Genomic DNA, 14,493 nt, shown 5'->3' on the forward strand with positions numbered 1-14,493 from the left:
TTTATTGAATGAAACTTTCATTTTCTTTTCTCAAACAGAATTCTCTCAAAATGTTGCCTACATACATACTATACTGTACAAGTAAAAGTACTGTACTGCAGCACTATTTAGATTTTGGAGTAGCTGCAGCAGTGATCTCTGCTGACCACCGTGGTCATTACAGTAGTATACAGTATATACAATACTGTATATGGCTTCATTCTACAGTATAATGCTGCTAATTTGACCTGTGAGGATCAATAACGGGAAATATTAGGTTAACTTGAGCAACGTTCTGAAATCAAAAGAAACTGACTGCACTTGATCGTGCATCGTCGCTGCCTAATTGAGATCAGATGAATGTTTAAAATGCTCCAAGTTTATTAGGTACAAAAAGTCTTCAGAAAAGAGTCACTGCTTGAGCTGCTCCTGCACACTTTCCCTTTGGTTGCACACAATAGATACATCGTGCCACAGTAACGTCACACTCCATTGCTCTCATTCATGTTACGAGGAAGAAGGTCTGGTAACCTTTATCAGCTTTAAAAGAGCCATAGTCAACATTTACCTTTACACTATTTAAAACGTGCCTAAGCAGTGGCAGGCTGCGATTCAACCAGAAGTCTTGACTTGTAACAATGCGATATTGTTTGTGGTAATCATTTTTTGTCTCTTGTTAGGTGGATGCCAGCAACCTCAAGTCTAACTCGTAGCTATACTGTATCAATAAAACGTAACATCCGTTTTCAGCGGTGCATTGATTTTATTTTGAAGGCCCGTCTTAATGATGTCTTATGCCGAAGTTGTCCGCCTGTTGCGGAGTGGACCAGGTTGTTGTTGCTTTGAGTCATTACTAATGCTATTGTAGTTCATTAAAACGGATAAAATAGGTTAAACTAGAATTGAAAAAAACTTTTTGAAAATGAATTAAAATAAAAATTAAGTGCAAATAAAATGGAAGCTACAGGATATACAAAAAATCTACCCCACCCTCCTTTTTTTTTTAAAGACTTGTGTGCACTGCACAGCTCGGGGAACTCAAATAATACCCATTTGATGTCAAAACACTTTTTTTGGGGGTGGGGGGGGGGGATTCAAGTCTTTTTCCCCAAATATTGATAAATGAAGGGAAAAAAATGTGAGGCAATGGGCACTTTTCTCTTGTGCTGGTGCCGGAACACCGCTTGGGTCTATTATGCCTATATGGTTGTATTCGAAACAGCCTCTGCCTGAAAGTGGTTGCTGTTGAACTTTGTTTTTCCCAAACATGCTGATCGCGCCACAGACGGGAAAACTCTGTGTGGTTCTTATCTAAATAAGAGCTAATTTACACAAGTTATGTACCAGGTGTGTCCAAACTGGGCTACAAAACAGCTCAAACAGAATTTTTTTCAGAAAGAGACAGACCGTATTCATTTGGTTTATGCCTTATTTCACACTTAATGGGTGGGCAGGCACTTTAGAGCCCCAACAATTAAATAAAAACTGTTGAAAAGTCGAGTTGGCTTTTAATGTGAAACTTCTACTTCTGAGATACAAATCTCTCTCTGTAGGGCTACCATAAATGAGATATTAGCAGAGACTTGACCGTGTGATGTCATCAGCGAGTTTAAGTGACGAGAAAAGTGCCCTGGGTGTGTCTGTGCCAGAAATACAAGACCGTTGAGTTCTGAATGTTGTGGGAGTAATTGTTGCGTAATCGTTTCGAGAAGAGCTGTTGATAAGTCTGCCTCCTTGTGGTGATGTAAGACATTACATCAACTTCCAGTAACCAGTTGCGCGCAGATGTAAATTAGCGTCTTTTTGTTTTTGCCTGAGAATGCTCCTGAGTTCATCTTGATGCAGTAACTGCTTGACATCTCTCTTTTTTAAGAGTACCTGGACTAAACCCACACAAGCAAGGAAAGAATATGGAAATTCCACAGAGGAAGGCCAAGATTCGGACCCAGAATGTGAGAACTGAAGCAAACATCCTTACCACTATTCGACCCATCGCGCTGCAGAAGACAAAGAATCTGCACTGATAATCAGCACGAAGATGGTTTATTCAACAAAGATGACTGAGAAAACGCTGTGGGCGTGAAAAGAGAGTAAAGTCGCAAGTGACTGTTGAACCCCTGCTGGTCCAATCGTGTAACACAACAGGGAGACATGTCACAATCAAACATGGCCTCTCGTAATCAACATGAGACGTGCATATGTACAATTTATACATCCATAAAAATGACATTAATTCAGCAAACTATTCCACAGCATACTGTATATACACAGTATAGATTTAGGAAGTTGTGATTATGCCCTATGATAAATAGACAATATCCTAATTATATTTTTTTAGGATAAAATAAAATGATAGCAGATCTATCCACCATGCTGTGTTCTAGTCATAGGAAAGAGGAGCAACAGCAAAAAAAAAAAAAAAAAAAAACCCCTAAATCAAATCTAAGCCCATCAATGAGTCACGGTGCTCATCACTGGATGGACTCAGTACGCTGGGGCGTTATGGATCCCGCAGCAAAGCACCATGGTGAAGATCATCTCAAAGATCTAAAAGGGAACAAAGAAAAATCCCATTTGACTCACATTGCTCTTCCGTTGTCATGCAGGGAGATGGCGGGGCAGTGAGCTCACCATGATGACGGCCACCACTAATGCAGCCAGACCAATCAGATAAAGCTTCTCAGAAAAGAGCTCGATCAGTTTGTCGTGACAGCTCTGTTTGGGGGAAAAAAAAAATTCATATCAGATTTTTTGTTTCTTACTCCTCAAATATGTGATTCTGTGGGTGGTTTATGTGTGGGTCCACTGTACATCATAAAATGAACCTACAGCCATTACACTCTGTCGGCGTAAAACGCAGGATTTAGACATTAAATAATCTTTCTTTAATCTCTTCAGCAACCATGAGGCTGATCTTGAAATACTTCCTGTTTTCAATCATCTTTCCAATTTACAGCATAAACTTTTGGTTTGTGGTCATCTAATGGCCAACAGTGGAATTACACACAAACAACAAAATCGAGTTATAATTTGACAAAAAAATAAATAAAAAAAATCTGGGAAATGGCTAGACTGTAAACACAGATCTCATGATGGAGGGGGGTTACCGTAATTATATTTAAGGTGAGTTTCCCCCTCACTTATCCTGTGGTGTAGTGCATGCCGAACAGCTTATTTCAGGTTGGTGAGGTGTAGTATTGGTACGATGTGTAGTATCGGTGCGAGAAATGTATACAGTATTGGCACAGATACTGGTATCGGTACATCCCCAGAGTGGATTAATACTAACAGAGAATTGTGACATTATACAGTATGCAATATATATAATGTTGAAAATAAGGGCTATGATATGGAGAGCAAAAATAGATTCAAAGATTGGGTGGTAATGCAACACAAAAGTCATCACATGCTACAGAATAAGGAAACGTTCACTACCTGAGACTTCAGAAAATCTTCTGGAGACTTTCTGGGACACAAACTGCCGACAACTTGTTTGAAGAGTGCCGTGTCGTCTCCTTTACCACAACAGTCAAGCTGGAGCGAAGGCCAAGAACACAAATCACAAAATAATAATCCAAATGTTCTCTAACTCGCTACAAAATTAGGTACACTTGCATAATTTCATTCAGTACTAAAGTTGTATTTTGTCTGTGCTTTGTCGCTACCATGTAGCCAAGTAAGGTTCGCACTTCACCACAACAGTAAAAACATTGTAAAATTGTTGGTTCTCAAAGCTGATCAAATAAATGCATTTCTTGCTTTTGGATATTTATATATCTCATGCCGGTGCACTTAATATTGTGGCTATAAAGAGACAAAACCAGGTTTTTAAGAGACTAAATGTTTGACTTACCGTGGTGTGAAAAACATCCAGAACTTTGATGGCAGCGTCTTTACTGGGAGAGCCCGAGACGTCCACAGCCTTGATGTATGCTGAGTCGTAGAAGTTGATCAATTCCTTGGAGATCTGCAAACAGCTTGTTGTTATTGTCAATCAGAATCACTGATATGATGAGCAACTGTTGCAAATGTGGCTGGGTGTCCTCACTGTGTCTCTGTTCATGAAACCCCAAATGGCTGCAGCCACTTCACAGGCAAAGAGGATGACCAAAAAGAAGAAGAACTGCAGAAAAGATTTAGAATCCACTTTCAGTGCAACAGTTTTCATCGATGAATGCACGACACACAAGATGCCAAGGCATACCGAATGCGGATTTTTACAGGCAGGACATGTGACTATTGTACATTACTTTGTCACGATTTGTTTAATTTTACAATGGGGTGTAAATTATTTTTGACAATTATATTGAGACATCTGGCCATTTAACACTTTGTTTATTTACACCTATGATCTATATAGCGCAAACACGGTCGTAATCTTCTTTCTCCTTCACCTGACCCCACCCCCCAACTCAATCAACCAATCACAAATCACAGACACCTACAAGGTCTCACAGACAGTCGGATCTTATAAATTCTCCAATCAACATAACAAAAGTGCAGGTTTGCCAGTTACATTATTATATTTTTCTTTTGTTATGTGAGTGAGCGAGTTGTTACCGAGAAAAAAATATTAATGTCATCGATGAATTGAAGCGATCAACACTTTACTGTCGACTGTTCTCGGAATGTGGGGGGGAAAAAAACCCAATCGAGGGGCGCGACTCGGAAAACTATTAACATGGATCCCTAATTGCTTAATCGGCCACGGTGTCCAAAGAATTTTTGTCCATTATAGTGTTATTTGTATTTTGTAAAAGCCAATATAATTCTCACCGTTCCCAAAAGGCACTGAGATTCCTGAATGGCACCGTAACAACCAAGGAAGCCCACCAGCATCATCACAGCGCCTACAGCTATCAGTATGTAGACACCTGCCAAAACAGACACACATCAACATGAACTTAACACTGTACACGAGGCAATGGGGTATGTTTACCACCGCCACCACCAGGGGGCAGCAAAGACAACGGAGAGCGTTTATGTTTCCCTGTTCATTGATCCACACACTATTTGGTAATGGACTTCCTGAATGTCTTTCGTGGTCCCTGCTAGGTGACACGACATTATTGACATCCTGGAGATAAACAGCTCCCAGATCCTGTGTCGGGGGCAGAGCTTCAGGCCGGGAAGTGCCTTCCAGACACATTCAGTGCCCCTCTGCACAATAAACCCCTCTGACCTCTCACCTCCTGCATTATCCATCCCACACAGGAGACGTGAGCGGGGCAAAGATAAACACATCTCGATATATAAGAGATAATATCTTTCTTGACATTCTCTAGTGATTATGACACTAACATCCTCTGATTTGAATGGCGGAATAATACTGGTGGTCCTGCAGCAAGACGAATTCAGTGAATAAAAAAAAGAATCCTATACATCCACTTTTCTAGACAATTTTTCCTGTTTAGGGTCATGGGGAGCTTGAGCCGATCCCAGCTGACTTCAGGCGAAAGGCGGACCACTACTACTAATAATCCAAAGTACAAAAGAAATTGAAAAAAAAAAGCTAACGCTCCTGCAACACACAGCAAGTTCACACTGCGCAGTAGTTGAATGCCTGGTTCTTTGCATTTAGACTATTACTACTGCCTCACTCGAGTACATAGTGCATTTTAAATTATCGTCGTTTTAAAATGGTACTTTACGGACATTGATACATTCCTTCAGTATTTCTCTCATTATTTCAATTTGTTCTTGGTAGAAGTGGAGGGGGACTAGCAAAGAAAGAACTTCATTGCTCAGTGCTACCATTGTATTTTTAAAATAAAATAAAAACTCATCTCAATATGATATACTGTACCACATGCGCTGACGCCACATCGGAATTCATGAGGTAAAAGCAAGATTAAGGGGGGAAAAAAGTGTTCTGCAGATTCAACAGCATGTCAGAGTGCATTTAAAACTCAGCAATCCCAAGGCCTTTTGCCCTTTATCTCTTTGCTCTCTCCACTGAAACGTCACCCGATGAATGAAATCTTTTCAGGCAGATGCTTTTGGAGCAGGCTGATTTGGAAAAACAACCTCCACACTAATGCGGCCTTGACTGCGGTCGAAAAAGAGACGGACAGATTCTGATTCTCTGCAAGACCTCACAAACAGCACACGTACAAACCTTCCATATATCTCCATCAGCCCTCTTGCGATACTCCCCCTCCTCTTTCAGGAGCCTGAGTTTATTTATTTTTTGGTTCGTGAGCTTAGCTACCAGGCATGGTAACCCAGCAATGTGGCAAAAGCGGCCATTATTTCCACTGCCTTCCATTACTATGACAACACCCTTTGAGGTTTGAAGGCCATTGAGAGGGCACCGGGAAAGTTCATTTATTTCTTGTCTCTCTGTGTAACCTCTATAGAGGGAGGGGGGTGGGGTGTGTGTATGTGAAAAGCTACTAAAAGCCCCACTTGGATGTCTCTCTTATTCTACTCTCATCCACTATTTCCCCCCCAAAAAAAGGCTGCAAAGTCAAGTCCCTGCAGTCTTTTGCATTGGTTCCAGTCTTCCAGGGAGTGCTTGTTGATCTACGATAAGGATTAATCATTAAAAAGAGTCATACTCTCTATGAGCCTTCCTGACAGAGACACATTAAAGTGAAAGTGGATGAGCACACATACTAGTGAGCGCTACAATCACTTGTCCACCAAGGTGCTTAAAAATAATCTGAATAATAGTCAAAGTATGATGGAAATATGCACAAAAGTAAAAGAGTGGTAGGGAAAGGGTATGAATCGAGTACCGGTAATTAGCCCCATGTAGTGCATCAATGTCAATTGCTGGTCATAAATTGTTTACGAAATTGACATTTCTGGATATGAAGTAGAGGTGCAACAGTTCGTTGACTAATCTGAAATGAACTAATTATCAAATCAAGCGCCTTCCCCAGAGTGTTTCTACTAAATTGAACGCAATTAATCGGATAATATGTCTTGGTAAGATGAAGAATTATAGGGGAACTCAAAGCAAACACTTTCTTTGTAGTCATATGTTCTGTGTGCAGCAATTAGTTTAAACACGGTATCCTGATTAAGATTGTGTTTGTGGAATAAGACATCTGGCTGCCATTTAGTCCCATACCGCCCTCTGCAGTCAACTAAAATTGACATCAAACTTCCCTCTGGCTCGCATTGCGGATTTCACAAGACAGAGAAAACAGATGAGCTGTGACGTTGACAATGCGAGCCCGAGGGTGGTTTGATGCAAGTTACAGTCGACAGCAGAGGGCAACATAAGGCCAAAATGACAATCCGACTGAGATGGATGAAAATGGATCGATGAATCTGATCAGCTCTTATTCAACAAGCGCAATATTAGTCTGAATTCATATATGTTTAGAAGAGTGGGGAAACATTCAACATACTTTGTACTATGGCAAATAAAAATGTTGCCTTGAGGTCCCCTATAAGATTCAGGGGGTCGAGCATAAACTCAAGACAATTCAATTGAAAAATCTCTCAAAATGTCACTACATTAGTTTTGCTGTCCTTCCCCCCTTTTTTTTTCCAGTTCTGAAACAAGTCCGAGAAGATTGTCAGGCGGGAGCTTTCCTCAAGCGGCGTGCCAGCAGCAACTGCGCTCAGAGTTTGGACAATATGTATTTTGAGCCTGACATAAACACCAGGTTGACGTGCCAGCGTGCTAAAAACATCCAGGCCAAACTCTAATTTGAAGGTTAATGCGCAGATGTCGGAGGTTATTTGAATTATGCCGGGGCGTATGTTTAAGAGCGGGCGAAAGAAAGAAACATTCCCCTTGATCTTGCTTGGGTGGGCCTCTCCAAAATCACTAGTGGGCCTGCGCTCTATAAAAAGCCGGAGTTTGTGATGCTTCCTTATACTTAGTGAGGAGGGAAGTATGGGAGAACATGGACGGGGCCAAATTGTAATGAATGGGTGCACGGCAGTTCACCGCCACAATAAGATGACGAGATGAAAATGTTTGAATTGTATCATGTTTCGCATGTTTTGGGGCCAGCTTGTGGGTGGCTGAAGGTACCGAAGGAAAATGATGGATGCCATTAGTTCGAGCGGAAAGGCAACCTGAGGAGCGCATTCCTGATTCTGCAATTCAGTTACGATTTCGTAAAGGAAACAAAACAACTCTCGGAAACTTCCGAGCGGGTGAACACACATGATGGCTTTATTTTTGCAGGGTGCTCACACGGGCGCGACTCGGTGCCCGCACCGGCCGCAACATCTGCTGACAACATCTGGCCTCTCTCAATGGAGCATGTGAGCCAGGTCGTTTTTGTTTTTTTTGTTTTTTTGGAAGGACTTGGGGGTGTAAGATTGAATGCGCACCTTCGGAGTGTCAGACTAACAGCTGGGTAAAAATGCCCCACAGCGGATTTACGCAGGTCCTGTTTCCCGGTCTTTTCTTAGAGGTCAAATGCAGGTTTGTATTTGCGGCCCCAGCTGAAAGTGAGCCCCATTACTCACGTGTTCTTAAAAATGACCTTCTTGTCTCATAAAACAAACTACGACAAGAGACGAGATGTCTGTAAGTGATGATTGAGCAACTGCGAGGGTTGAATACATTTAGAGAATAAAACGTAGTATGATTTGGATAAGGAGATGTGCCTTGTGTGTTATACATGGTCATAAATCATACAGTGGGCGCTAAACTGCCTGTATATTCAATCTAACGGATTGTGCGCTATTGGCAACAAGTGTAAAATTGCTGGAGAATGTCATATTTAAAAGAAAGTTTTGCACATTAGCGAAAGCGTTGATGGTTTTCACCGTGGAACATTCGGGAATGAAAATGTTTAGACAGCAAGCGGATAAAAGCCACGCTTTGTTGGATTTGACTTGTTGTGAGAGTGTGTCAATTCTGTGCCAACCCTGCATAGCGCTGCGTTGAAAACTTTGGGCAGTACAACCGGAAAATTACTTTGGCAGAGGCGCGGACACCAATTGCCACGGTATGCTGACATAGCCTGGACGCAAGTGAATGCAGAGTTGGGAGGAGTTTTGTCATTTGCGATTTGGCATGAGACTCCCTCTTGTCACTGGCTCTAAATCAATTTATCGATCGGCTGAGACTCAGCTCTTTGATTAGGGACGGGCAAATGACGGACCCCTGTAGGGTGGGAAGGTTGTATGAATTTAAACACAAACCTATGTGCCTAGTTTGCTTGGAGATGCTATTAGCCATGAAATATTTCAATCAGTCATCACTATAAATCAACCCCAAGAGTGTTAAGAGTGTTAAAAAAAACATGCACGGTGGCTTACTGGCGACTGTTGTGATAAATCGATCGCGATGCAGAGGGGAAACATTTATTGGCCTTTTCTCCGCTGCGTTCACACAGGTGAGTGAGTCGGCTTATTCATTTGGGGATTGACATGCAGGACATACGCCGCTATAACATAAAGCCATATCATATTAAAATCTTTGAGCGAGTTGATTTTTGTGAAAATGTGCACAAATTGGGTTTTTGTACTTAATATTGGTATCTTTTAATGCAATTTTTTTTAATGCAAGAGAAACCTTTCCACAGAGGCAAAGAAAATCATAGTGTCCGGTTATTTTTTCTGTTTGCATCAAACCTTTTGTATTTGAAGAGTGGATCTTGTTCATGTGTTTCAGCATAATACTATATTTGGACACTTTTCTGTACATTGGTTAAAAAAAAAAGAAAAAATGTTGTCCTTATTTAACCCTTTGATGCACCCTGTAACCTGATAACATGATAAGCTGCCCACTGTAGTGACCGCTGTCCCTGAAAGGGTTAAAAAAACAAACATTCTCCTTTGTTTAGTTTGCCCATCCCTGACTTGGACCATCAGAGGGGCAAAAATACAGCATTCGGAACATGCCTCAATATGATGAAATCTCAAATTACCAAATGAAGTAACCATGTTGCTAGCAGTACAGTCTAGAGTACAAGTTCACCACCACTGCGAACTAAAACCACCACGACAAACACTGTTTAGATCATAAAAATCAAAACGGAGTATAATTACCTTAAGGGTAACACATTTTCCTTGACCCGCTGTTCGAGCGTCCACTTGCATTGGGGCCAAACCAGAAAAATTGGCTCACTCAAATTTTGTTTTTCTTCATTGCTTATTGGTGTGGGTGTACTCTACTAATAACAAAGTACTTGCAAGGACAACACTTATTTATACAAAGTCAAAACACCTCGAAAGTTGTACAACTAGCCAACAATGTGGAGAACATTTCTGAAACAAGACATACCGAACAAGCAATCCCAACTCTCGTGATGTATTCCGATGCTAGTAGCTAACAAACCGATAAGGCTTCAACAAAAACTGAAAAACATCAGTAGGTGAGTATTATAGTATTACAGAGAAGCAGGTCGGGTCCCCTCTGTCCTCACCACATTTTGACAGTCATCAGTTCCTTTTGAACATATCGTGCGTAGCACTGCGCTTGAACACATCAACAAAAAAAATGTGGATTTTTTTTTCTTCCAAACAAGCAATGTAAATTGAGTGACACTGTTCCACATTGATATTTGCCGCCAATTTAGGTGGCACAGTGGCATGAGTTGGTGACTACTGACGTCATTATCACCTACAGCTCCTTCAGATTAGAAATTGTGAGCATTTTAACCCTTTCATGCACCCTGCAACCTGATAACATGATAAGCTGTCCACTGTAGTAACCGCTGGCCCCGAAAGGGTTAAAATGTCACTTAATTATCGCCTTTACAGTGAACTCAGGTTTTATGATGGCGGCCGTTTGAACGTCAACTGACATTATTTTCAAAGGGCAATGTTGTCAAAAGCCAATCACAGAGTTCCTCTCCTAGTTTCCTCTAAAAAAAAAAAAAAAAAAACTGGCCATTTTTACTTTCTGGGAGGGAACCACTTGACTCACTGATATAGAAGGTGCCTGGTGCCTGTTGGCCTTCAAACTGAAGAATGAGGAGGTTGCTTGTTTGACTGTCGTGACGGAGCCACAGGGCCACTCCTAAGATCACTCCTCCAGCCAGCTGCAATGAAAAGAAGGGAGACTGTCAGTATGATGTCGTCGTCGTCCTCAGTCCTTGGCTGGAATCGTGCAAGGAGAAATCCAACATTTCTGAAAGTGATATGTGTTGCTAACACCACTCCTATAAGTTCAAATTCGCGGTTGAAAAATTTGTAAGTGTGTGTAGCTGCAGCGGGAGACTGTGAACTGTACCCTGGCGTAAAAGGGAAGTGATGAGAGGACATCCTGACACGGCGGTGACCTATGGCACCGTCTATGGCCTCCATAAACAAATTCTTCAACATTATCTCCTCTCCGTTTATCTCCTGTACCACATTGAAGGAATGCGGACCACAGGTTGATATTGGAGCACTCGATGTGGTGATCCAGGAGTTATAATATTAAAAAAAAAAAAAGATTATCATTGGTCCCTTGTTAAAACAAACTCATCGACAAATTTAGTGCCATGACTGCATTGCATTGTTCTCCAAGAGACAGGAAGCCAAATCCTCGACATGAAAAATGGCAGTTTTTCACAATGACAAGCAGGCGGGCAAAAGCCAACAGAGGAAACACTCATGCGTGGCGTGTCCAGGATATGCTGTTCATCTAAAAAAAGATAAGTAGCAAGAAAAAGCAAGTGGAAATTCATAGCTGGTCAATTCCGGAGGTTTGGGAAGTAAGAATAAAAGAATGCAAGTGTGTTTTGAGGAAGTATTATGTGATGGTGGCAAGTTACATCGAGTACATTTGTGGAAAACAAGGGGACAGAAGTGATGCCTGTGTGTTTCCTGAGTTTGTGAAAAGTTCCAAGCCAGCACAGCTCTCCCCTCCCCTCAAATCTCTGTTCAGCCATGGAACATTAACTTTCTGTTGTGCCATGCACAATCTTAACAGATAAAAGTTCAGCTCAGTTGTCAGAGCAGAATCTCTCTGACACATATGAGCAGTCTCTTAAAGTTCTTGCGTTCCTTCCTTATAATCCTTTTGTAGGTTCCAGTAGGCTTGTAGACACCGCTGTTTGCAGTTAGGGGGTTTTTGGTGCGTTTTTAACATAGTGACGGGTCATTTTGACCCGAGGACAACAGGAGGGTTAGAGGGCCGGGCCAAATGTGCTGACGGGCCGTATCCGGCCCGCGGGCCGTAGTTTTGGGACCCCTGCTTTAGCCCATGAATCTATTTCTGATAGGGTCACATGGTTGATGTGAGATGTAAAGAAAGAGGAGTAAATGTTTAGATTGAAGCCCACACGGCATGAAAATCTTCCCTCTCCTTCCCCCTTTCAACCACCCCACACTGCTGCTCGTCCATGCAGAAAATAACTGTGGGGTTAGAGCGACATTTGGTACGCGTTGCCTCCTCAACTGATGCTGCTCTCCTACACGAGCCCTTCACACCCTTGGCAAAGCAAGGTGGGTAACGCACCGCATCTAATTCATGAAACCGCACAGAGGTACTCAAACGGTACGCCGCTCAGTCAATCCAACGTCAGGTTTGTAACCCAAAACATTCCAAATGTTAAAGGGAAAGAAAACAACTTACCCAGAAAATAAAATTAAAAAAGAATAGCATATATTTAATGCATTGCGTGCATCCTGTCACCGCCATGCTGCCAGCTTTTTGTCAGTTTCCCTTCTTTTATCCCAGTTCGAGGTCTGAGGCCACTCAGCAATCCAGAATCACACACGCGCTCTCTGCCAGTTGAGGTATAAGAGCCTCGATGCAGCAAACTCCTCCTTTATAATGAAGAGTGAAAACTGAGACACGGAACTGCCCATCAGGAGGGGGAAGACTCAGGGAATAACATGGCCCCCATCTGCACGAGTCAATGGGGTGCCCCACTTTGTTCTTCCCAAGTCTGAACATGAGTTACAAAGAAAATAAATGTTGTGACAGACTTTTGCTGACATTGTTTTGCTTTTTATCGCAAGTCATAAAGTTTCGTGCAAAGACTGGTGAGCATGTTCATCATTCCTTCCATCTTGTCTGAAGTTTCAGTTCCAGCAAAAAACAAAAAACAACCCTAAAGCACAATGCTGCCACCATTATGCAGGTATGGTATTCTCTTAGTGATGAGAAATGTTTACACCACAGGTGTCAAACTCAAGGCCCGGGGGCCAGATCTGGTCATTTTATGTGGCCCGCGAAAGCAAATCAAACATGTCAGCTTCCATGATTGATGGTTGCTAAAATGTTGCAAAATTTCAAATTCTCATATGTAATCAACAACATATATTGTAAACATTTTCTTGTGACCAAAGTCCTCATCACAGTCACTTCAACAATCGTTGAATAAAGCATTATTATTGATTTCTTCATATGGTTTGACAGTCATAATGGCCCTGCAAGGGAAACGGTGACTCCATTGTAGCCCGCAACAAAAATGAGTTTGACGCCCTGGTTTACACCAAAGGTACCTATCAGAAATATGGCCAAAAAGGATCAACCTTGGTTGCAATGGACCTTAATAAAAACTCCCAAAACGTGGTCAGATGAAAGCAAGGCTGAAGGTTATGGCCATAATTCCAAAAAATGTGAGCCAACACAACACTGTTCAACTCGAAAGAACACCACAAGTACAATCAATCAAGGTGGTGGCCGCATTATGCTTTGGAGTCATTTTTTTTCCCAGTTGGAACTGCGGAATGACATCAAGAAAGAAGTTGTGAACAGTTCCAAATGAGTCATATGGAGCCTTATTCTTTCATATCAGAATCATCCTGGCATTTGAAAGGGTGTGTGTAGACTTTTAAAAAGTGAAAGTCTTAAATGTCCCTAACATGCATGTTTTGGGAATGAAACCAGAGCATCTGAATAGAACCCACGGAAGCACACCGTATTGGAACACCGCGTCTCAAAACGGAGGCAGATGCACTCACCAAGAGCGACCATTATTATATTAGCACAGGCGGAATTTCCAAAATTACCATTATCGTAAGATTCTGCAGAAGTACATCATGAAATGTCCAGAGGGTGTACGCACCCATTAGGAGTGAATGAGGTACATCAGCAACTATAATAATGGCCGGCCTGGAACTTCTTCTCTTTGAACAACAGCTCCCTCTGCTGGCGAGTAAAAACCAGACAAAAGCCACTTTTTGTTTCGAGCAGATGCGCACCGACACATCTGACTCACGGAATAACGATTGAAGTGTCGAGCTATTCAAAAGCAAAACCAGTGCATCTCGGTCACTGCACACCTTTGTTAGCGCGAAATGTCAATGCGTTCATCCATCATCGTGAACGCCTTCAATCATTTCCACGGTTGTTTTTGTTTAGCGAGGGGCGGGTCGTTGCTCACACCTACAGAGTGACAGGGGGGAAATTGGGCACCGTGAAGCGCCGTATTTGGGGACAACTATTAGGCTGCATCACTGGGCATGCTCCATCTGTTGTGTGAGAGGGGGAAGCAGCGGGCATGTTCTTATACCTTTCGTTTTTACCTTTAGATGGTTTCTTTCCACTTCACCGATCTTGGATGTCCGCTACTGACTAGATCCTCGCCTCCCTTTTTGCAGCAACAGTAGAGGAGGAGAGAGCGAGACGTGTCGGTGATGCCGAGACAAAGAGCT

General features: G+C 42.1%; 1 protein-coding gene and 1 long non-coding RNA gene across 2 annotated transcripts in view; one reads left to right on the top strand and one right to left on the bottom strand.

Moving 5' to 3' along the window:
• LOC147206315 (uncharacterized) overlaps positions 1-2,409 on the top strand; it is a 6,421-nt gene extending 4,012 nt beyond the window's left edge. Inside the window, exon 2 of the long non-coding RNA XR_015100610.1 lies at positions 1,853-2,409. This is a non-coding gene — a long non-coding RNA (uncharacterized LOC147206315). The remainder of the gene's footprint in view (positions 1-1,852) is intronic.
• Positions 2,007-12,654, bottom strand: LOC147206316 (CD81 antigen-like). Its single transcript, XM_086108317.1, has 8 exons — positions 12,464-12,654; positions 10,829-10,943; positions 4,756-4,853; positions 4,028-4,102; positions 3,833-3,946; positions 3,415-3,513; positions 2,611-2,694; positions 2,007-2,526 (listed from the first exon to the last, which is right to left on the bottom strand). The coding sequence occupies exons 1-8, from the start codon at positions 12,527-12,529 to the stop codon at positions 2,464-2,466; spliced, it is 714 nt and encodes a 237-aa protein (XP_085964443.1). The 5' UTR covers positions 12,530-12,654; the 3' UTR covers positions 2,007-2,463.
• Between the last annotated feature and the right edge of the window lie 1,839 nt (positions 12,655-14,493).

Source organism: Hippocampus guttulatus, chromosome 4 (assembly GCF_054856545.1).
Source record: "Hippocampus guttulatus isolate MCC_2025c chromosome 4, RoL_Hgut_1.0, whole genome shotgun sequence".
Lineage (NCBI taxonomy): Eukaryota > Metazoa > Chordata > Actinopteri > Syngnathiformes > Syngnathidae > Hippocampus > Hippocampus guttulatus.

Bases quoted from the DNA above. Each gene is read 5' to 3' on its own strand.
- LOC147206316 (XM_086108317.1), bottom strand. From the start codon at position 12,529: ATGGCGGTGACAGGATGCACGCAATGCATTAAATATATGCTATTCTTT. The intron at 4,103-4,755 runs GTGAGAATTATA...TCTTTTCTGCAG, and splicing joins CTCAGTGCCTTTTGGGAACG to TTCTTCTTCTTTTTGGTCAT. The intron at 3,514-3,832 runs GTAAGTCAAACA...CCTTCGCTCCAG, and splicing joins TGGATGTTTTTCACACCACG to CTTGACTGTTGTGGTAAAGG.